General features: G+C 31.4%; 2 protein-coding genes across 2 annotated transcripts; one reads left to right on the top strand and one right to left on the bottom strand.

Moving 5' to 3' along the window:
* Positions 1–2,695: 2,695 nt before the first annotated feature.
* On the top strand, positions 2,696–3,869 carry LOC114405869 (ruBisCO-associated protein-like). The gene has a single exon (XM_028368385.1). The coding sequence runs from the start codon at positions 2,763–2,765 to the stop codon at positions 3,630–3,632; it is 870 nt and encodes a 289-aa protein (XP_028224186.1). The 5' UTR covers positions 2,696–2,762; the 3' UTR covers positions 3,633–3,869.
* Positions 3,870–7,054: 3,185 nt separating this feature from the next.
* On the bottom strand, positions 7,055–8,233 carry LOC114405868 (ruBisCO-associated protein-like). Its single transcript, XM_028368384.1, has one exon. The coding sequence runs from the start codon at positions 8,165–8,167 to the stop codon at positions 7,298–7,300; it is 870 nt and encodes a 289-aa protein (XP_028224185.1). The 5' UTR covers positions 8,168–8,233; the 3' UTR covers positions 7,055–7,297.
* Positions 8,234–25,657: the final 17,424 nt, after the last annotated feature.

The following is a 25,657-nucleotide window of genomic DNA, read 5'->3' as shown; positions in this document are numbered from 1 at the left end:
CCAAAAATGAATTTTAGTGAATTTTTGCCTAATTTACCCTACCCTCTCATCAATACACTCATGCATATGTTTGTTATTTATTGATTTTAAAAATATAATTATATATATGTAAATTGAAAGTCTTGCTATATTTGTTTAATTTTGAATGCATTTTGTCTATTTTAGATAAACTTATGTTTGATGCCTATGTCGAGCTAACACTTTTATTATCTATTTTATTCAATTTAATTTTTTTATAAGAGATGTGGTTCTATTTCAAAAGTTAGCATATTATACACATATTGTCTTAATTTTAATTATGTCTATTTAATTTTAATTTTATATATATATATAACTAATTATAATAGAAAATTGAGTGTACATAGTCATTAAAATCCATTTTGGTCTAAAGACTCTACTAATAAATAATAAGAGTCTACTGCATATAAAAATAATAACAAAATACATATAAATTATATTAAATAGCATACCAATTAAACATTTAAAAAACTTGCTCAACGTGGGTTGGGTCACCGATCTTAACAAAACCCAATCAAGTCAACGTTGATGGATTTGAGTAGCATGAATGGTCATTCAAATTACCTAATTCATTAAGATTAATAAAAATGATTAATTTAGTTGATAATATATTTTATTGATGCATATATACAATAATCGAAAGCAAATGAAGCACAAAGAGATACAATATATTTTATTGATGAGACAAATACTACTAGAAAACATAGTTTTCACATCGGTGGAAAACCACATTTTACATCGGTGATCAACCGATGTTGAATAGGATGTTGTTGAAAGTTAGAAGTTTCAACATCGGTCCCTAAACCACCGTTGTAGAAAGACAACGTTTTCTACAACAGTGCTTTCCTGACCACCGATGTAGACATTAGACCTTCTACATCGGTGTTATCTTAGTGAACGATGTAAAATAGCGCATTTCCACATTGGTGCTCAGTTAAGGAACAATGTAGAAATTAGACCTTCTACATCGATGTTAACTTAGTGAACGATGTAAAATAGTGCTTTTCCACATCGGTGCTCAGTTAATAAACGATGTAGAAATTAAACATTTTACATCGGTGTTATCTTAGTGAACGATGTAAAATATTGTTTTTTCACATCAGTGTTCAGTTAAGAAATGATGTTAAATATTTAATAACCTGTAATTAAAAATTGATTTATTAATGGTCATTTTTTATATTTTTAATATTATCAATATTGCTAATAATCAATAAATCAGTATTTATAATTACAATATTATCAATACTATAATTAATATTAATGATAAAATTTATTTAATAAATAATATTTAAATGATAGATTAAATAAAAATAAGAGGTTTAAGTATTATTTATATTTAATCTATCATTTAAATATTAATTATTAAATTAAAATTTAATATTAATTACAATAGAATTTCATGTCATTCACCATATACCAATTGATATATTTTCAGTAAATTGCTAGCTACTTACTTGAATATTAATATAATCTTCAGGATCATCAATGTACTCTCGCAGCTTTAAATGAAAAGAAAAAGAAAAGTAATTAGGTAAAAGTAAAACTATTTAGTGGACAAAGGACAATGCTGTTCTAATTACAACATTGGAACCAAGTGGACAAAGGAGCAATCAGAGTCCAACCTGCACCAAATAGTTCACACATGAATCTAAGCACACATCTTGTGATTCAAGCCTTCAATGTAAGAATCACAGGCATAAGTTTCCAAGCCTATAAATCACAGGCAAATAGTTCACACATCAATCTAAACACACATCTTGATGTTGAAGTATCAGAGATAAAAGCAGCAGAGTATTATGTCATGATGTACAAATTATACCCATGTATATGTTTATCTATAATTAACCCAAATTATACCCATTAATTATTGTGCTGCAAACTAGAACAAAAAATCGTAAGAATAAAAAAAAGTTAAAAAGGATATATAATGCAAGCATATGTAGATTGAGAAAGAAGAAAAAGAAAACAGTATATTTGTATATTTTTCAAAACCGAACAGCTAGCTAAAGGTTGGAAATAAAATTTAGAGTAAAGTATACAAATACTTACTGAGATTTCGTTAAACTTCTCTTGATACTCCTTATTTTAATTGTTTTTTATTAATATAAATTTCTTAATTTTTCCTATATTAAACATGTTTAATTTTATTATTTATTTATATTTAGTTAGGATTAATTTGACTTGTTGGTTCAGTTTAAAGCCAAGATACATAAAAATATATATATATAAAGCCATTATGAACCATCAAATTTTCAGCCAAAGAAAAATTAAAGTTGACCAACCTGCAGGTCTAGTTTCACATAAAAATCAAAGGCATACGTCACTTTGTTTGCGCAATGTGAAAACAAAGGCATATATGTCACTTTGGATCCCATGCATATGCTAAAAGTTGTTTCTTCATAAACATCGATCCATAACTTGTGGATCCCATGTATTTTCTTATTCTTTAATTTTTCGAAATGATTATTATTATTCTTATTTAATATAGTAAGACCTGAATAAGATGATTTAATTAAGAAGACTTTGATTAATTAAAATGTTTATCCAAAGAAGGTTAGTTACATGTTCACACACATAAAACAATAATTAACTAGAAATATTGTAGTATGATTTAACAGATATTTAAAAATTTGATCCAATCATCTATATAAGAGGAAGGAGTGGTGTCCGATATAATCACACCAACCAAAGCCACAAAAGAAAAGCAATAGCAATAGCAGTAGCAACAGCCCATATAAAATATAATGGCAGAAACCTGCGACTCCAACAATAAAGTGATCCGTGAATACCATCATGATGCTTCCTTTATGTCAAGGTGTGACATCTTTACTGATGTTACCGAGTACCAACTGTGTCTGGCATATGCCGGAGAATCTGGTAAAGGAAACTTCGAACCTAAGTGGGACACAGACAATGTCACTCCCCACCTTATCGAGCAGTTCAAGCTAAATTGTGCTGCCTCGAATCTGCCAGTCAAAGTGTTTGTCAGCATCGGAGGAGATGACCCCTTCAAAGTTGCTGCTGGTGGTGCCGATGATTGGGTTCTCAATGCCACAACCACACTCCACCACATGATCAACGAGTACCACATCGATGGAATCGATGTTAACTACACCACAATCCTGTGCAACAAAAAATTGTTTGTTAACTGCTTTAAGGATCTCATAAGGGGCCTAAGGGAAGCTCTATGCACCACTGGGTTTGAGGCTTCCTTAGCTCCAGATGCTGCCACCAATGAGGCTTTCTACTTGCCCTTGTACCGATCTATTGATACTTCTTGGATTGGAACGGTTGTGTTTCAGTGCTTCGTTGATTTCGAACCTAAAGATCCTAACAGATCAGTTGAAATCTTGGTGCGCCAGGTTGAGAAGATAGTGGAAGAGTATGATTATTATGACTCTAAGATCTTGCTTGGCTACAGCGCCATTAAGGAGGATTGGAATAAAGTTTCACCACCCCTCTTCTTTCTTGCTCTCAATCGCCTAGTGCATTCTTGGCCTAGGGTTAAGGGCGCATCTGTCAAGGTTCTTAGTGACACCTATGCCTTCATTCCCCCAACGTGGATCCCTAAACTCCTGTCTTTGGCCGTCTCCGATCCTGGAAAATATCCTTAATTGAAGATCCATAATTATTAAGTTCTATCTATGCATTCATGGCTCTAGCCATACTATATATGGAATAAGACCCATGCTATATCTATTAATTGTATGTGTGTGTTCCTTCTGCCTATGTCTATATATGTTGTGCGTGCATTTGAAATAACAATGCATGGCATGCATATTTGTGGTGTGTTAATGCCTACGTGCATCTTTCTCTCATCAATAAAATATATTGTATCTCTTTGTGCTTCATTTGCTTTCGATTATTGTATATATGCATCAATAAAATATATCCACATTCAATAAAATTATATTGCATTGCCTATGAAAAAAAATAGATAGAAAAAGTAATTGGTCAATTGATGGATATTTGATTAAACAAATTTAAAAATTAATCAAGCGAACTTAATTAGTATAAATAGACCATTAAACTTAAGCAAACTAGTAAATTAAAGAATAAGAAAATACATGGGATCCACAAGTTATGGATCGATGTTTATGAAGAAACAACTTTTAGCATATACCAAATCAGAAATGTTATTTGGGCTGATAACTTCTAATTTTATTCTCTTTCACACTTGTAGTCTTGGAATTTTCTAGTCGATTTTAATTTAATTAAAGTCTTACTAATAAATAAGAATGTATTGTCTTCGATCACTCTTCACATTGCGCAAACAAAGTGACATATGCCTTTCTTGCATACTTAAATAAAATGCATAGAGACAATTGGTGCAATTATTTCCAGGTCGAGGTACGTGGCAAATTGGACAGCGCATAAGCTAGAATGTGAAACTAGACCAGGTTGGTCAACTTTAATTTTTCGTTGGCTGAAAATTTGATGGTTCATAATAGCTTTATATATATATATATATATATTATTTTTTATGTATCTTGACTTTAAACTGAACCAACAAGTCAAATTAATCCTAACTAGATATAAATAAATAATAAAATTAAACATGTTTAATATAGGAAATCTTAACAAATTTATATATATATTTTTAAAAAAATTATTAAAATAAGGAGTATCAAGAGAAATTTAACGAAATCTCAGTAAGTGCCTGTATACTTTACTCTAAATTTTATTTCCAACCTTTAGCTAGCTGTTCGATTTTGAAAAATATACAAATACACTGTTTTCTTTTTCTTCTTTCTCAATCTACATATGCTTGCATTATATATCCTTTTTAACTTTTTATTCTTACGATTTTTTGGTCTAGTTTGCAGCACAATAATTAATGGGTATAATTTGGGTTAATTAGAGATAAACATATACATGGGGTCAAGTGTTTCTTTTCCCAATTTTTTGCGTGGTAATTAAATTGTGAAAGTGGAAATAATTGAGAAAAAAATACACGGAATATAATGCGAAGAGTTTAAAAAAATTCTCAATATCCACTTATTCAATTTATTTTGAAGAACCTTAATCTATAGCTTTTTTATCTTTTGTTACTAATCACAACAATAAGAGATATAAAAAACTATAGTATTATTTGTAAAATTGAGCAAACTCATACAATTTGCAAACATGGGCTAAAACTTAGGTCAATAACACTAATTAATAGTTCTAGTTCTGCATATCAATTATCATTGCCATATTTTTTTTCTTCCGGAGTTTTAATTTATGTATGAAATCCACAGAATAAATTTGTGAGTTGTCATTGTGGTAAATTAATCTACATGACTAAAGAACCGAAAGTGTTCGTTTGGACTATTCTTTCTAAAATTAACATTTAAGAAATATTTTTTTTGTTTTATCAAATTAATACCTAAAACTTTTTAAAATTAAATAACGGTTATTAACACTTTCTTATTTATTTGAAATATAGATTTGACTTCTACCCAAATAATAACAAAATTCATATTAAAGGGTTTTGGTCAATTCAAGTACATGAATTATTCCATCTGATAGAGACTCCTATGAATAAGTACTAAAAATAATATATGGAAAAATATTTTTTAAAATAAATTTAAAGAAAATTGAAATATAAAAAAAAATTATGTTTAACTTGTTTTATTCTATAGTGTTAATGGGATGATCCATTAAATTTGAAAATGAGAATAGATAGATTGTTATCTATTTATTTAATTTTTTAATTCATCCAATCCTATCCAAGTGATTTTTTGATAAATATTTTTTATTCTTTTAATACGATTCCTTATAATCATCTTAGAATGTGTGTTATAAAAAACAATTTTTAAGATGCTTATGTCGAGTTAATACTTTTATTATCTATTTCATTCAATTTAATTATTTTTATAAGAGATGTTGTTCTATTTCAAAAGTTAGCATATTATACACATATTGTCTTAATTTTAATTATGTCTATTTAATTTTAATTATATATATATAACTAATTATAATAGAAAATTGAGTGTACATAGACATTAAAATCCATTTTGGTCATTACACCCTCAAAATCAATTTTCATTCAAAGAATCTAAACAATATTTTTTTAATTTTTTTTTCTGATATCAGACATGAAAAGATGATTTAAGAATGTCTAAATCATGATTTTAACTCAATATCATTGATTATAACTTAAATACATTTTTATTTTTGTAAGTTTGTATTTTTTTTTAAATTTTGATCTTTGTGAAAAAATTATTCATATTTAGTTTTGGTAAGTTTGTGTTTTTTCAATTTTGGTCCTTGTAATTTTTTTTTTAATTTTTAGTCCCTGTAAATTTGTAATTTTACAATATAGTTTTGGTCATTGTAATTAAGCATGAACTTATGCAGTTTACAAATGAATAAATTAAAATATTAAAGGGACTAAAATTGAAAAAACATAAACTTACAATATAAGGACTAAAAATAAACAAAAAATTTATAAGAATTAAAATTAAAAATAACAACTTTCGGGGACTAAAAACATATTTAAACCTATTAAGATCATATAATATTTTGAAAGATTGCAAGTATATTAATTTTTAATATATTTCTTATTCAAATTTTACTAAAGGTGAATTATAATTTATTATTTTATTTTAGGAGAAGTATAATTGTTGGTAAATTGAGAGGGATAAAACATCGAGAGAGATCTTCACTAATGGGTGGTCATGAGCTCATCCCATAAGTAAACTTGACACTAAGGTTATCAAACTCGATCGAGTCTGCATAAACTCGTGAAAGTTCTAAAAATTCGACTAATGAATTTGACTCGTAAACTCATAAGAATCTACTTCATATAAAAATAATAACAAAATACATATAAATTATATTTAATAGCATATCAATTAAACATTTAAAAAGCTTCCTCAACCTGGGCTGGGTCACCGATCTTAACCAAACCCAATGTGGTCAACGTTGGTGGATTTGAGCAGCATGAATTGTAATTCAAATACTAACTCAAATTGGTTTAGACACTGATTCAGGATCAATCCAGTCTGAGTTGATTCTACAACTTTGCTTCATAGTAATAGGCCCATGCACATATTTATGAAGCACAAAGACATATAATATATTTTATTGATGAGACAAAGATGCACGTAGGCATTAACACACCACAAATATGCATGCCATGCATTGTTTTTTCAAATGCACGCACAACATATATAGATATAGGCAGAAGGAACACACACATACAATTAATAGATATAGCATGGGTCTTATTCCATATATAGTATGGCTAGAGCCATGAATGCATAGATAGAACTTAATAATTATGGATCTTCAATTAAGGATATTTTCCAGGATCGGAGACGGCCAAAGACAGGAGTTTAGGGATCCACGTTGGGGGAATGAAGGCATAGGTGTCACTAAGAACCTTGACAGATGCGCCCTTAACCCTAGGCCAAGAATGCACTAGGCGATTGAGAGCAAGAAAGAAGAGGGGTGGTGAAACTTTATTCCAATCCTCCTTAATGGCGCTGTAGCCAAGCAAGATCTTAGAGTCATAATAATCATACTCTTCCACTATCTTCTCAACCTGGCGCACCAAGATTTCAACTGATCTGTTAGGATCTTTAGGTTCGAAATCAACGAAGCACTGAAACACAACCGTTCCAATCCAAGAAGTATCAATAGATCGGTACAAGGGCAAGTAGAAAGCCTCATTGGTGGCAGCATCTGGAGCTAAGGAAGCCTCAAACCCAGTGGTGCATAGAGCTTCCCTTAGGCCCCTTATGAGATCCTTAAAGCAGTTAACAAACAATTTTTTGTTGCACAGGATTGTGGTGTAGTTAACATCGATTCCATCGATGTGGTACTCGTTGATCATGTGGTGGAGTGTGGTTGTGGCATTGAGAACCCAATCATCGGCACCACCAGCAGCAACTTTGAAGGGGTCATCTCCTCCGATGCTGACAAACACTTTGACTGGCAGATTCGAGGCAGCACAATTTAGCTTGAACTGCTCGATAAGGTGGGGAGTGACATTGTCTGTGTCCCACTTAGGTTCGAAGTTTCCTTTACCAGATTCTCCGGCATATGCCAGACACAGTTGGTACTCGGTAACATCAGTAAAGATGTCACACCTTGACATAAAGGAAGCATCATGATGGTATTCACGGATCACTTTATTGTTGGAGTCGCAGGTTTCTGCCATTATATTTTATATGGGCTGTTGCTACTGCTATTGCTATTGCTTTTCTTTTGTGGCTTTGGTTGGTGTGATTATATCGGACACCACTCCTTCCTCTTATATAGATGATTGGATCAAATTTTTAAATATCTGTTAAATCATACTACAATATTTCTAGTTAATTATTGTTTTATGTGTGTGAACATGTAACTAACCTTCTTTGGATAAACATTTTAATTAATCAAAGTCTTCTTAATTAAATCATCTTATTCAGGTCTTACTATATTAAATACACGGGATCCACAAGTTATGGATCGATGTTTATGAAGAAACAACTTTTATATACATGGTATCCAAAGTGACATATATGCCTTTGTTTTCACATTGCGCAAACAAAGTGACGTATGCCTTTGTTGCATACTTGAATAAAATGCATAGAGACAATTGGTGCAATTATTTCTAGAGGTACGAGGCAAATTGGACAGCGCATAGACTAGAATGTGAAAATTTGATGTTTATGAAGAAACAACTTTTAGCATACACCAAATCAGAAATGTTATTTGGGTTGATAACTTCTAATTTTATTCTCTTTCACAGTTTTAGTCTTGGAATTTTCTAGCTAGTCGATTTTAATTTAATTAATGTCTTACTAATAAATTAGAATTTATTGTCTTCCATCACTCTTCACATTGCGCAAACAAAGTGACATATGCCTTTGTTGCATACTTAAATAAAATGCATAGACACAAGTGGTGCAATTAAATAAAAATGCAGAGACAAATTGGACAGCCCATAGGCTAGAATGTGAAAGTAGACCAGGTTTGTCAACTTTAATTTTTCTTTGGCTGAAAATTTGATGGTTCATAATGGCTTTATATATATATATATATATATATATATATATATATTATGTATCTTGGCTTTAAACTGAACCAACATGTCAAATTAATCCTAACTAAATATAAATAAATAATAAAATTAAACATGTTTAATATAAGAAATGTTAACAAATTTATATTTTTTTTAAAATAAAATTAAAATAAGGAGTATCAAGAGAAATTTAACGAAATCTGAGAAACAATCATGGGATGATGGATCATGGGACTTTTACCACAACTCTCCTCACGCTCATCATACAATATCAAAAAGTGGGTTTTTCATAAACTTAACTCAACCATACAAAATTGGATTGTAAGGGGAGGATTATTTATGAAATTGAGCGAACCCATACAATTTGTAAACACATGGGTTAAAACAAGGGTGACTAACCCCACTAATCACGATTATTTTAATTTTATAATTTACATATCTATTATCTACCTATTATCTATTATCTTCTATAAATATTTTCAAAAAATTGATGTTGTTAGTAATTAGTTAACATCAGTTTTTGAAAACCAATTTGTCAAATAACTTGATAAATCAATATCTTAAACTTTTTAAACTAAATAATAAACAATTAACACGTTAATATTTTTTTCAAATATATGATTTTTTTTTACCAAATTACGTGGTTAGGTAAAACTATATATCAAATAGGTGATTTCAGCAACTATTTACCAAAGATGATGATTTTGATTTGACATAGGTTGTAATTATAATATATGTGGAAAAATAACTCAGCATAGTTATAATCAATTTTCTACATCTTGAATATGATTACTTCTCATAAAGGATAATGTGATCTTGAGCATTTTTTTAACACAATTTCTCTTCTTGATTGAAATTTACTAAAAATAGAAAACTTTTATGAATCTCACATGGTATTTAATCATTATCTCTTTTTTATTTTATAGCTTTAAATACATTACAACACATTATAGAGAATGTTTGAAAGAGTCCTCCTACCAAAGTTCTTAAAGGCTTATTTAAGTCACTTTTGCATTTGAATCCAAAATATATTAAATTTTTTTCTCCTGACCTAAACTATTGATTTTCAAAGTTCATATACAAAGTTTAAGAAATAATTAATAGTACTTACAAACTATATATTTAACCTAAAATATCATCATTTGATATTTATGATGAGAGTAGTTGTGGAATAATCCATATATAATTATTTAAGTTATGTTAACTAAGGGCAAATGTGGAAGAAATAATTAATTATGTCAATCCCTTATATCGTAAATGTAGTTTCATTTCATGATATTTCTTTTCTCTTATTATAATTATTGTGTAAAAATAAAAAATAAAATCTCAAAATGATTTTTTTTCTTCTTTTTCTTCACTTAATTATATCTCTTATAACATTAATAATGAACAATAAAATCTATAAATGAAATAAAAATTATATAAGATTAACTTTATAAATTATCAATTCTTTTTTTTCTATTTATTAATTTTTGTGTTTGTAAAATAACTTAAGACGGTAATTTTTTTTTAGTGTGAAGGGAGTAACAATTTTCTTTGTTTATCAAGAGAGGAACAAATTAGTTATGCAAACAAATTGAATTTCTTTTGTTTCATTAAATTAATATGTGAAGCAACAAGTATCATAAAATATATACTAATTTGCAAGTCTTCATTATAATAATATTACATTAATTAATTTTTTTATTGTTTTCAAAAGTTTTCATGTTTGTATTATAATTTATGTATTTATATATTAACATAAAAAATTTCTAAATAATTTTTTGTTGAATAAGTGACCTCAATAACTTAAGAGGAGGGGGGGAGGGAGGATGAATTAAGTCTTAAAAATATTTCGATTAACAAGGTTTAATCCCTTCTAAATGATATGTGATAGATTCAGAATGTAGAAGAAAAAGCAATAGTCAATTTAACAATGTTCTTTAAATGTGTAAAGATAAAGTAAATTGCAATAAAATAAACGAGATAAGGGAATAGAAAATTACAAACTTGATTTATTCTGGTTCAGCCACTTTCCATGCTTATGTCCAGTCTTTAGGTAACCCACTTGAGATTTTCCACTATTTTTGTAAATCCTTTACAATCTTTGAACACGCCTTGGGATTCCTTACCCTTATGTTCGAGTTTCTCACATGTCAAGAGATAAACAATCTCTTGATTACAACTGAATTTTATAAGATGAACATAATGATTTCTCTCTTTTAGAGCAGATGATACAACTTGAAATTCTTAGAAGAATTCTCAATAATTCGCAAGAGTTTGGCCAAAGATGTTTAGAGAGGTTTTGAAAGTTAAGTTCTCTGAGAAATCTCTTCTTTTCGAAGTAAGGACACACATATATATAGACCCATTGTGTATTTTCAAAACAGTTTGAAGAGATGTGTCGTTTCAAAAGATTTTGTGAAACTTTTTCACTGATAATCGATTACATGACTCTGGTAATCGATTACACAATCATATCTTTGAAGGGGACACATAGTCAGTTTTGAAGGGGACACAAAATCGATTACATGTCACTGGTAATCGATTACATGGTCAGCATTTGTTTGTAGAGGATGCAGGGAACACATAGTTGGTTTTGAAAATTATACAAATACACCGTGTTCTATTTCTCTTTATCAATCTTAGATCTATTTGCATTATAAATCCTTTTTTTGTTCTTATGATTGTATTGGTCTAGTTTGTTGCACAATAATGGGTATAATTTGGATTAGAGATAAACATAAGCATGGGAATGGAGATCACGTTTGTTAATTTTTTTTCCCCAGTTGTTATTGCGTGGTACTTAGTTAAATTGTGAAAGTGAGAATGATTGAGAAAGAATACATGGAATATGATATGAAGAGTTTAAAGAAACTCTCAATATCAATTTATTCAATTATTTTTAAGAACATTAATATATGGTGGCTTTTTATCTTTTGTTACTAATCACAAAAATAAGAGATAAAAAAAAGTATAGTATTATTTATGAAATTGAGCGAACTCATGCAATTTGTAAACATATGGGCTAAAACACGCGTGAATAACACCGCTAATAACAATTATTTTAATTTTATATTTGACATATCTATTATCTATTATCTTCTATAAATATTTTTTAAAAATTTATGTTGTTAGTAATTTTGAAAACCAATTTATCAAATAACTAGATAACAACGGTTTTTAAAATAAACCTGATGTTAGTTCTTTTTTTATATTTCTAAACCTCTGGCGCTAACTCACTTTGAAACCCTCTCATTATCTCGAACTTTCACTCTTTCGTTGTTGTCACTCGTATTCTCAGGGACTCACGTAATACTCGAAAAAATAACAATATTCACTAACTATGGCTTTCAGAAACAACAATTATAATTTGATTGTAACAATATAAATAGCAATAAATGAAACAAACATAAAATTCAAGAGCAAGATAACAAGAAAATATTTTTGGGTAATTTTTATGAACACTTGGAGTGCGATAAAAAGAAGTAAAATAACAAAGATTAAAAGAGTTAGGGCTGATTTCACTAAACCACTTCCTCATGCTAACATAGGTCACTAATCTAGTTCAATGCCCAATTATAATCATCGACTCACAAAAATACTCAAACCCCGATCCCTTGAATGGAAAGAATCTATGTCCATTAATCAAACTATCAATCCCTTGACTAATCTACCTAAGTGACTTGCATAAAGAATAAGAGTTAAAAGATGACTAGCAAACTCTGTCCTATCTCTAGACACAAAACTCATTAGGTGTTCCTTTTTATTTCTAAGTTCAAAAGCATTTTTCACTGACAATTCAAACCACAACATCAAGAAAAGGATGATCAAGCAAAAGCAAGCATTAATGCATAGAGGAGAACACTTAATAATGAAAAATAAACATAGATTAATAATCAAAATGTAAACATCAAGATCAATTCAACTACATCAACCCCTAAAATGGGTAAACCAAACTACAAGAAGAAAATAGATAATGAGAAATGGTAGGGAAGCCATGGAGGGTAAAAGATAGCTTTGCAACTGCAACCTCAAACCCTAAATAGTCCCCCAGCCAATTATCTACCTTCTATTTGCATCCTTGGAGCTTAAATAGGATCAAATGCGTTGCACTGTTGTTTATGCATAATTGCCTGCACGCTTAGCCTAGAATGTCGCACTCAACCTGTATGTAAAATAGAATTGTTGTAAGTGATTGTGCGCTGAGCTTGAGGAACATCAAGCTCAGGAGTTTTTTGACTACGATTGGAGAAAAGCTCAAGTGATTGAGAAGGCAAACTTAAAGATGATCGGAAATTATTTCTGTTGAACTGAAATACTATCCTAAAGATAATTTTTTAAAATCAAATAACAAAATTTATACTTAATTTAAGGGGAGTAACTTTTTTTTTACTAAGATAAAAAATAAATATAAAATATAAAGATGATTCTTAAAAGCAAGTAAAAATATCATTACCTAATATACGAGAAACTTTTTTTTTCCAAAGATAGAAATTATATACAAAAAAAAGAAGAAAATGATCTTTTTAAAGAAAATAAAAAAAACTATATTTAATTACTGAGGAGTAAATTTTTTCCTATTTAATACATATATAATTCCATAACTAAGAGAAATTTGAATCAATGAAATTATGATAATATAAATGGTTTTTTAGCTTAAATAATTTTTTAATTACTTTGTGTTATTTATTATAGAGAATATGAATAAAATATAATGAATGAGAATTGTGTAAATAATTATTTTTCTTTCTTGCTTAGTATCTTATCACTTAACTAATTTATTGAATATCTGATTTTATTTAACATAAAAGTATAAATAAAATTAACATCTAAAATTGAATTATAGGTAAATGATGTATTTCTTATTTATCATCTTCTTACTCATATAAGTTTTTCTTTTTTACTTAACTAATGTTTTTGAATACTTTGTTTTACTTAATATGGAGAATATAGATAAACTATTTTTTTATGGAAGAATATTAATAAAATATAACTAATGAGATTAATGCAAATGTTTTTTGGTTTATTTCTTGCTTATTTTCTTTTCACTTAACTAATTCATTGAATATCTTATTTTATTTAAAATACCAAGTATAAGTCAAATTAATGTCTAGAATTTATATGTAAAATTATGAGGTGGAGTTTTTCTTTTCTCTTCTTCTCCCAGTAGATTATCTAAAAATATGATAATGATATTTTTAAGACAAGTAACAAAATCTATATTTAATTTGTGGAGATGAACATTTTTTTTAAAGATAGAAACAACATATAGAATGAAAAATATGAAATTTATGTTTAAAGCAAGTAAGAAAATTTATACTTAATTTAGGGGCAGAAATATGTCAACTATAGATACAATTTTCATAGTGCGAAATATGAAATACATCCTCAATAATCAGCTTAACTTTGGTCTTCAATTGGTAAATTATATTACTCATGTATTAGTACTTCAATTATTCAAATTAGTTTTACACAGTTTGAATTGTTATTTTGCATTTTTGGAGTATAAGCACAAATTTTGTCAAACAAGTTAATACAACAACTGCATTTGTATGTAATTTGTACAAAGAAGCTTAAATTCAAGGTAATATATTAAATATCAAATGAAATAACAAGATAATGGTACCTGTAGTCCATGCAACATTTCTGGGGTTGGAAGCTCAAGAAAATGTGCAATACCAACAAATTCAATCTCCTCATTCCTCTTAGCAACACTGTTTTTAAACAAATAAAATTTAAAAAAGAAATGTTATTCTATATAGTTGCAACACAATAGTATATTGTATCGAAGAAACATGTTTTTGATGCAAGATTAGTAGTCTCAGCTGCAACCTAGTAATACAATGTAAAATTAGTTTTTCTTTAAATTCAATCATATAATAATTATAATTTGTGATAATGTACAATAAATCAGTTTGCATGTGCATTGCACGGGCTCTAATACTAGTGTCTCTCTCTCTCTCTCTCTCTCTCTCTCTCTCTCTCTCTCTCTCTATATATATATATATATATATATATATATATATATATATACATACATTTTTCCCTTCTACTTCTAGAAATACACACATGCACAATATTTTCATAGATTATAAAATTCACTAAGTAAAAAACAAATAAAGTTAAAATTATGATAATAGTATTAAAATTATTATTATTATTTTAAACAAATAAATAAAATTAAACACTCAAATGTTCATATTTAAGCAAGAAATTATAATAATCATGGAATAAATAAAAAATTTCAGAAAAAATTATTGGAAAGGAAATAAAAATAATAAATGTGACTTTTTTTATCCGTTGGAATCAAAGACATTTATCAAGAGGTTTACAACTAAGGTTATCAAATACATATATATTTGACACTAAGGTTATCAAACTCGATCGGCAGTTTACATAAACTCGTCAAAGTTCTAAAAACTTGACTCATGGATTCAACTCGTAGACTCATAAGAGGCTACTCCATATAAAAATAATAACAAAATACATATAAATTAAATAGCATACTAATTAAACATTTAAAAAACTTGTTCAACCTGTGTAGAGTCACCAATTTTAACAAAATCCAATCAGGTCAACATTAATAAAATATAACTAATGAGATTAATGCAAATGTTTTTTGGTTTATTTCTTGCTTATTTTCTTTTCACTTAACTAATTCATTGAATATTTTATTTTATTTAAAATACCAAGTATAAGTCAAATTAATGTCTAGAATTTATTTGTAAAATTATGAGGTGGAGTTTTTCTTTTCTCTTCTTCTCCTAGTAGATTATCTAAAAATATGAAAATGATATTTTTAAGATAATCTATACTTAATTTATGGAGATGAACATTTTTCTTAAAGATAGAAACAACATATAGAATTAAAAATATGAAATTTATGTTTAACGCAAGTAAGAAAATTTATACTTAATATATGAGCAAAAATATGTCAACTATAGATACAATTTTCATAGTGCAGAATATGAAATACATCCTCAATAATCAGGTTAACTTTGATATTCAATTGGTAAATTATGTTACTCATGTATTAGTAATTCAATTATTCAAAATAGTTTTACACGGATTGAATTATTATTTTTCATTTTTGGAGTATAAGCACTAATTTTGTCAAACAAGTTAATAAAAAAACTGCATTTGTATGTAATTTGTACAAAGAAGCTTAAATTCAAGGTAATATATTAAATATCAGATGAAATAACAAGATAATTGTACCTATAGTCCATGCAACATTTCTGGGGTTGGAAGCTCAAGAAAATATGCAATACCATCAAATTCAATCTCCTCATTCCTCTTAGCAACACCTTTTTTAAACAAATAAAGTTTAAAAGAAGAAATGTTATTCTATATAGCTGCAACACAATAGTATCGAAGAAACATGTTTTTGATGCAAGATTAGTAGTCTCAGCTATAACCTAGCAATACAATGTAAAATTAGTTTTTCTTTAAATTCAATCATATAATAATTATAATTTGTGATAATTTACAATAAATCAGTTTGCCTATGCATTGCACAGTTTCTAATACTAGTGTGTGTGTCTATATATATATATATATATATATATATATATATATATATATATATATATATATACATTTTTCCCTTCTATTTCTAGAAATACACACATGCACAATATTTTCCTAGATTATAAAATTCACTAAGTAAAAAACAAATGAAGTTAAAATTGTGATAATAGTATTAAAATTATTATTATTATTTTAAACAAATAAATAAAATTTAATACTCAAATGTTCATATTTAAGCAAGTAATTATAATAAATATGGAATAAATAAAAAATGTCTGAAAAAATTATTGGAAAGGAAATAAAAATAATAATTGTGACTTTTTTTATCCGTTGGAATCAAAGACATTTATCAGGAGGTTTACAACACGTATCTTACTCAACCACCTATAAATTATTTTAAAACATGTGAGAAAATCAAATGTGACATTTAATTGAATAATCTTCACGATAAAGTTGACATTAAATAGAAAATAGGAAATAAATAGATGAAAAAACAATTAAAGTAAATGAGTAAATGAATAACTACATCCTAAAAAGAAACTAGTGCTTGGCTTCTTGGCAGCATGAAAGATGAAGTTTGAGAAAATGAAGTGTGGGTGGAGAAAGACGAGAAATGGGTATGCATAGAGGTTGGGCCTATGGAGGCCCAAATATTGTTTTACCCACATCGGTTTATTTGAAAACTGATGTTGTTAGTACAATGTTAACATCATTTTTTTAAAAAAAAATCAATGTTGTTAGTAATTAGTTAACATCGGTTTTTGAAAATCGATTGTCAAATGAGTAGATAACATCGATTTTTAAATAAAATTTATGTTAGTTATTTTTTTTAATATTTCTAAACCTCTGGCGCTGACTCACTTTTAAACCGTCTCATCCTCTCGAACCTTCACTATTTCATTGTTGCCACTCTCGTATTCATAGGCACTCGCGTAATACTCAAAAAAATAGAAATCACTACTAGAAAAATGTTATTTTACGACACGCGTTCTACGACGGTTCTTTTAGAACCGCCATAGAAAACGAACCGGTGGCATTTTTGTAATTATTGTACTAAAAAAGCCTTGTACGATACACATTCTAAGACGGTTGTGTTGGTCATAAGACTTGCGACGGGTTTTATTAAAGCACCATCGTTATCTCTTGGTCTTATCCACATGTTGTGGTGTCCCTTTGCATTCAAAAGCGTCGAAAGAAACCTAACAACGAGCAGAAGCAGCGATGAAACCTCGACCTCTAACCCCAGCACCAAGGGGTTGTGCCTGTCGCTGTCCCTTGAACAATGAGCAGAAGCGGCGATGAAACTGCGGTGACTGAAGAAGCACCACCCAAAGAGTCCCTACCGAACCTCTTCTCTTTGTTTCCTAAAATCAATTTTCAACTCCCTTTCCTCCCACCCAAACCTCAAGAACCCAACCCTGAGGCTCAGGGTCCGAAGCCTAGCTGTGTACAGTTGATGAAGACATGACCAAGAGCAAGGGCAAGGATCCACTTGAAGGACTTGGAGGGCCTATGACAAGGGCTAGAGCAAGGAAAGCCAAGGAAGCTCTTCAACAAGTGCTGTCCATACTATTTGAATACAAGCCCAAGTTTCAAGGAGAAAAGTCCAAGGTTGTGAGTTGTATCATGGCCTAAATGGAGGAGGACTAAATGACACCACTTTGTCTCAATTTTAGAGTGTTTAGTTTGTCTAAATAATGGCCCAATTCTTGTAAAGTTGGCTGACCAAAAATATGTTTTGGGTTAATCAACTAAAAGGGCTTTAGTAGGTTTAGTTCAAGTTGTAATAAAGGCCCAATTGGCAACCTAGGCATCAGCCTTTTGGGAGACCAAATGGTGGCTGACTTGTTGGCTGTTGGGGGTGACCTTTGGTTGCCACAATTTCAGTTACACTCAGCCATTAAGTTTTTTTTAATTCCCTAGGTTAATGGCATTAAGTTATTTTAATTCTAGGTTAGTGGGTCATTACTAAAATCTGTTGTAAAGCTTTTATATAAGCTGAACCATTTTATCAATAAAGACAAGTTGAGTTTTATTCAGAAAATTAGAGTTTATCTCTTTTATCTTAGTGAGAGTGGTTCTCCTAAATTCTTGAGTGATTCAAGAACACCCTGGCTGTATCAAAGGACTTTCACAACCTTTGTGTGTTGCCCTCGCCGGAAAGAGTGATTTTTTTCTTCCTTTCATCTTCAACCTTGTTCTTTCAAATCACAATTCCAGAAAATCCACCTCTGCCCATAATTATCTCGTGGCCATAACTCCCGTTTTACGCACTCAAATTAAGTGATTCTTGAGCCTAAATTGAATTTCAAGACGAGTCCTTTCACCTCGTTTTGGAATCACCTCATTTGGAGCCCTATAGCTTGAGTTTTTGTCATTTCTATATTTCTGTCCAGCCACCACTTAACCTACGTTTTCTTATCTCATTATTCCATTTTATGCCAAGAACCACCTTATTAAGACCCACGAAATTAACCACCTTATTCGTCATCCTTTCCTTAATCAATTTCCACATTTTCCATCAAGGTTTAATCCTAGACGATCCTAAGTCAGCCCTTGTGCCATGAGGGTTCATATCATTTGGTAATCAGAGCTCCGGTTCTAGGATCAACACTTCCTTTGCTGGAAATATTGGGTAACATCCTTCTTTATTCTCTTTGCCATTTATATTACCTTCTTATTCATATATATATTTTTTTTAGGCTGAACCATTGCAAAAGTTAAGCCTTTTGATCTCTTTGTTATAAAAAAAAAAAAAGAAGCAGAATTTCGTATAAGCAAAATTAAAAAAAAAATTGGGCTGAATGGTTCATGCTTGAAGAACTTTAAAAAAAAAATCTCTTTAAGGTAATATATTGGTTGCATGAAGGATTGTTACTTGAATTCCTAAATTCTGAATTTTATTTCCTTCATTTGTGCCTAAAAACATTGTTAGCCTTTTTCTTGGTTAACCTTTTCCTTGTCTCTCTAGCCTTACCTTACACATATTGGTGAATTGTTCTTTGTTGTGGCCATAATCTCTTGAATTGCCTAAGAACTCAAGGGGAATTAGAGTGGTAAAAGGCAAGAGTGTTTCATTAGAGAAAAGCCATAATTGTGTGATACACTTGAGTGGGTGAGGTATTCAAACAGAAACTATAATTGTCTTGTTACGTTTGATTTGTTTGTTTGAGATGTCAGGTACTAATCCTAATGATGGAGTGGGGCTTTCGCAATTCCAAATGCAAGCTTTGATGCAACATATGGAGAGGTTAATGAAACAACGAGATGATGCGCTCCATGAGAGGTTGGATCAAATGGAGAATAGAGATCATAATGAAGAAGAAAGGAGGAGAAGAGGGAATGATGGTGTTCCTAGACAAAACCGAATTGATGGTATTAAACTCAACATTCCCCCCTTTAAAGGAAAGAATGATCCGGAGGCCTACTTGGAGTGGGAGATGAAAATAGAGCATGTTTTCTCATGCAACAACTATGAGGAGGACCAAAAGGTGAAGCTTGCCGCCACAGAGTTTTCCGACTATGCTCTTGTGTGGTGGAACAAGCTACAAAAGGAGAGAGCAAGAAATGAAGAGCCAATGGTTGATACATGGACGGAGATGAAAAAGATCATGAGGAAGCGATATGTGCCGGCTAGTTACTCAAGGGACTTGAAATTCAAGCTCCAAAAACTAACCCAAGGCAACAAGGGGGTTGAGGAGTATTTCAAGGAAATGGATGTGCTCATGATTCAAGCAAAGATTGAAGAAGATGAGGAGGTAACTATGGCTCGATTTCTTAATGGTTTGACTAATGATATCCGTGATATTGTTGAGCTGCAGGAGTTTGTTGAAATGGATGATTTGCTTCACAAAGCAATCCAAGTAGAGCAACAATTAAAAAGGAAAGGAGTGGCTAATAGGAGTTTTACCAACTTTGGTTCTTCTAGTTGGAAAGACAAAGGTAAGAAAGATGGGGCTGCTACTTCTAGTAGTTCCACACCTATCCCATCAAAAACTCGCTCAAAGTCCCAAGAGGAACCCTCTAAAAGGAGTAGAGATGTGAATTGTTTCAAGTGCCAAGGCCTAGGACACTATGCTTATGAGTGCCCTAACAAAAGGTCCATGGTTCTTAGAGATGGAGAATATATAAGTGAATCTGATGTTGAAGAGGAAGAGGAGAGTGAGTACATAGAGGAAGAGGAGACTCCGGAGGGAGATTTGTTGATGATTAGGCGGTTACTTGGTGGTCAATTGAAGCATGAGGAGGAGAGCCAAAGAGAAAACATCTTTCACACTAGATGTTTAATCAATGGCAAGGTGTGCATGGTGATCATTGATGGAGGTAGTTGCACCAATGTGGCTAGTGCTAGATTAGTGTCAAAGCTAAATTTAGCTACTAAACCACATCCTAGGCCATACAAACTTCAATGGCTTAGTAAGGATGGGGAGGTGCAAGTGAGGCAGCAAGTTGAAGTGGACGTTTCCATTGGGAAATACAATGATAAGGTACTTTGTGATGTTGTTCCTATGGAGGCCAGTCACATACTTTTGGGGAGACCATGGCAATTTGATAAAAGAGCCAATCATGACGGTTACACCAACAAGATCTCTTTCATGCACCAAGACAAAAAGATTGTGCTCAAGCCATTGAGTCCACAAGAAGTGTGTGAGGATCAAAAGAAAATGAGAGAAAAACTTCTTCAAGAGAAAAGAGAAAAAGAAAAAGTGAGCAAAACACTTGAGAGTGAGAAAAAGAGGGAAACACTTGAGAGGAAAAAGAGTGAACAAAAGAAGAGTGAAACACTTGAAGTGAGGGAGAGCTATTTAGCCACAAAAAGTGAGGTCTAGAGGTTGTTTCGTGCTAAACAGTCATTATATATCTTATTTTGCAAAAATCAGATTTTGACCACTAACACTTTTGATGATTTTGAAGTGCCTTCTAGTGTTAAAACTCTTTTGCAGGATTTTCAAGACATGTTTCCACCAAATGTGCCAAGTGGACTACCACCTTTGAGGGGAATTGAGCATCAAATTGATCTCATTCTGGGAGCTTCTTTGCCCAATAGGCCAGCCTATAGAAGTAATCCACAAGAAACCAAAGAGATTCAAAGACAAGTGGATGAACTCATTAGCAAAGGTTGGGTAAGAGATAGTATGAGTCCTTGTGCTGTCCCAGTGATTTTGGTCCCTAAAAAGGATGGGACATGGCGCATGTGTTCCGATTGTAGAGCTCTTAATAACATCACCATTAAATATAGGCATCCTATACCTAGGCTTGATGATTTGCTTGATGAATTGCATGGTGCATGTTACTTCTCTAAAATCGATTTAAAAAGTGGATACAATCAAATTAGGATTAGAGAAGGGGATGAATGGAAAACTGCTTTTAAAACAAAATATGGTTTGTATGAATGGTTGGTTATCCCTTTTGGCCTAACTAACGCTCCTAGCACTTTCATGAGACTAATGAACCATATCTTGAGAGAGTTCATAGGAAAGTTCGTTGTGGTGTACTTTGATGATATTCTTATCTATAGCACTTCACTTGATTTGCATATTGATCATTTAAAATCTGTCTTGACTGTGCTTAGAGAAGAACAATTGTATGCCAATCTTGAAAAATGCATCTTTTGTACTAACCATGTTGTGTTTCTTGGTTTTGTTGTGAGTTCAAAAGGAGTACAAGTTGATGAGGAGAAGGTTAGGGCTATTCAAGAATGGCCTACACCTAAGTCCGTGACCGAGGTGAGGAGTTTTCATGGCTTAGCAAGTTTTTATAGACGATTTGTGAAGGATTTTAGCACATTGGCAGCACCTCTCAATGAAGTGCTCAAGAAAAATGTTGGTTTCAAATGGGGAGAGAAACAAGAAGAAGCTTTCAATGTTCTTAAGCAAAAGCTAACTAATGCCCCCATACTTGCGTTGCCAAACTTTCAAAAATCTTTTGAAATTGAGTGTGATGCTTCAAATGTTGGGATTGGGGCTGTGTTGATGCAAGAAGGCCATCCAATTGCTTATTTTAGTGAAAAGTTAAGTGGTCCTACCCTTAACTATTCAACTTATGATAAGGAGTTGTATGCCTTAGTACGGGCTTTGAAAACATGGCAACACTACCTTTATCCCAAGGAATTTGTCATTCATAGTGACCATGTGTCCCTCAAATATATCAAGGGGCAAGGCAAGCTTAACAAAAGGCATGCGAAGTGGGTGGAATTCCTAGAGCAATTCCCTTATGTTATCAAACATAAAAAGGGAAAAGGTAATATTGTAGCCGATGCTCTTTCTCGGCGTCATGCATTACTTTCTATGCTTGAAACAAAATTGATTGGTCTTGAATGTTTGAAAAGCATGTATGAAAATGATGAAACTTTTGGAGAAATTTTTAAAAATTGTGAAAAATTTTCAGAAAATGGTTTCTTTAGACATGAAGGCTTTCTTTTCAAAGAAAACAAATTGTGTGTGCCTAAATGTTCTACTAGAAATTTGCTTGTTTGTGAAGCACATGAAGGAGGTTTAATGGGGCATTTTGGGGTCCAAAAGACTCTAGAAACATTACAAGAACATTTTTATTGGCCTCATATGAAAAAGGATGTGCAGAAATTTTGTGAACATTGCATTGTATGTAAAAAGGCAAAGTCTAAGGTAAAGCCTCATGGATTGTATACTCCATTGCCAATTCTGGAGTATCCTTGGATTGATTTATCCATGGATTTTGTTTTGGGGCTGCCAAAAACAAGCAATGGTAGAGATTCCATTTTTGTGGTTGTTGATAGGTTTTCTAAAATGGCTCATTTTATTCCATGTAAAAAAGTTGATGATGCTTCCCATGTGGCTGATTTGTTTTTCAAGGAGATTGTGAGACTCCATGGTTTGCCAAGGAGCATTGTTAGTGATAGGGACTCTAAGTTCCTAAGTCATTTTTGGAGGACTTTGTGGAGCAAGTTGGACACTAAATTGTTATTTTCAACCACTTGTCACCCACAAACCGATGGGCAAACGAAAGTTGTTAATAGGACTTTGGGAACTTTGCTTAGGACAGTTTTGAGGAAGAACTTGAAAACTTGGGAAGCTTGTTTACCCCATGTTGAATTTGCTTACAATAGAGCTGTTCATAGCACCACTAATTGTTCTCCTTTTGAAGTTGTTTATGGTTTTAACCCACTAACTCCTCTTGATCTTTTGCCTATGCCTAATGTTTCTGTTTTTAAGCATAAAGAAGGTCAAGCAAAGGCGGACTATGTGAAGAAGCTTCATGAGAGAGTCAAAGATCAAATTGAGAGGAAAAATAAAAGCTATGCTAAACAAGCCAACAAAGGGAGAAAGAAGGTTGTCTTCGAACCCGGAGATTGGGTTTGGGTGCACATGAGAAAAGAAAGGTTTCCGGAACAAAGGAAATCAAAGCTTCAACCAAGGGGAGATGGACCATTTCAAGTGCTTGAAAGAATCAATGACAATGCTTACAAACCTTGTTCTTTCAAATCACAATTCCAGAAAATCCACCTCTGCCCAGAATTATCTCGTGGTCATAACTCCCGTTTTACGCACTCAAATTAAGTGATTCTTGAGCCTAAATTGAATTTCAAGACGAGTCCTTTCACCTCGTTTTGGAATCACCACATTTGGAGCCATGTAGCTTGAGTTTTTGTCATTTCTATATTTCTGTCCAGCCACCACTTAACCTACGTTTTCTTATCTCATTATTCCATTTTATGCCAAGAACCACCTTATTAAGACCTACGAAATTAACCACCTTATTCGTCATCCTTTCCTTAATCAATTTCCACATTTTCCACCAAGGTTTAATCCTAGACGATCCTAAGTCAGCCCTTGTGCCATGAGGGTTCATATCAACAGTTTCCGAAAACCCAAGTGGCGGTGGTTGTTTCTTCGCCTCTGCAAGCTGAACCTGATGCTGACCACTCTCCCGCTGCTAAGACAACCAATCCTCTTATACTCTGGCAGGTAGGTTGTTTTCATTTCCCCCTTTTTTAATAAAAAATCGCATTCATATGTGTCATCGTATTAGGGTTTGCTTCCGTGAAGAGAAAATAGTCAAATCAATGATGACAAAGTTATATTTATGTGTTAATTATGATTAAATCGTTTATTTTTGTTGTAGTTGAATCTTATTGCTATTCTCTCCTTGGATTTATTTTTGCTTCAGTTCTACTTCCCTTTATTTATTAATTATTGGTTAAAATTTCTTCCAGGACTTTTGTGGGGACAAATTTAAGTCCTATGTGGGAAAGGTTCCTGTTTCCATTAGAAGGTAAATCATTACAATTTTCTGCCTTCTTTTTAACTCAAGTACTACTATTTTGTGGTTACCCTGTGACCTTAAACTGTTAGCACCTGAACTTAGGATAATGTGACTCCTAACTTTCAAATTGAAGTTGCTTTGATGTCCAATAAAATCATCAGGAAGGGGATGAGGGTTGAGTTATGTTCCCTCTCGCTCTGCCTCATCCTCTTCCATCCTTTCTTTGCTTTGAATTGGTATTGATTTATTTGTCAATCTTTTGGCTTCATCCTTATTTCTCCTCAGATGATTCTGTTCTTTGTCAGCACACCTCCAGCCCACTAGGAAATGGTGCAGTGGTAGAGACAAATGACAACAAAATACTAGTATTACAATGAAGTAATAATGTTGATGAATTTCCTGGACATTTTGTTTTCCCTGGAGGCCACCCTGAGGTATTCAATGGTGAAGTGGATGTGTTAAATCCTTTCTGTTGCTGCTATCTAGTGTTGCAGTAGTACCTTTATTTTCTACAATAGATATGTAATGGACAGTTAGTTCAAAAATAAGTCTTTAATTTCATTTATGGGGGTGTGATGCATTTATTTGTCATGATATATGTTCCTTTTTGCTGTACCGTATTGTATTTTGCTCTTTCTACTTTACTGTATTGTCTTCTGTTCAATGATTAATTGATTACTGAATAGAAGCCCATAATTTTTTCATGTTCATAAAATTTATGCGATGACTTGGCTATACGTTGATTTTTCTTTATTACTGATTGACAGCCTCAAGAAATTGGTATAACATCTCATCAATATGACAAGGAGTTAACAGAATCTATTAACGTTAAGGTTTCACAGGAGATTTTTTACAGCATTGTTCATGAAGTAGTTGAAGAAATTGGAGTGC

The sequence above is a fragment of the Glycine soja genome, chromosome 3, assembly GCF_004193775.1.
Source record: "Glycine soja cultivar W05 chromosome 3, ASM419377v2, whole genome shotgun sequence".
Lineage (NCBI taxonomy): Eukaryota > Viridiplantae > Streptophyta > Magnoliopsida > Fabales > Fabaceae > Glycine > Glycine soja.
This window is presented reverse-complemented; position numbering and strand designations above follow the sequence as displayed.

Bases quoted from the DNA above. Each gene is read 5' to 3' on its own strand.
- LOC114405869 (XM_028368385.1), top strand. From the start codon at position 2,763: ATGGCAGAAACCTGCGACTCCAACAATAAAGTGATCCGTGAATACCAT.
- LOC114405868 (XM_028368384.1), bottom strand. From the start codon at position 8,167: ATGGCAGAAACCTGCGACTCCAACAATAAAGTGATCCGTGAATACCAT.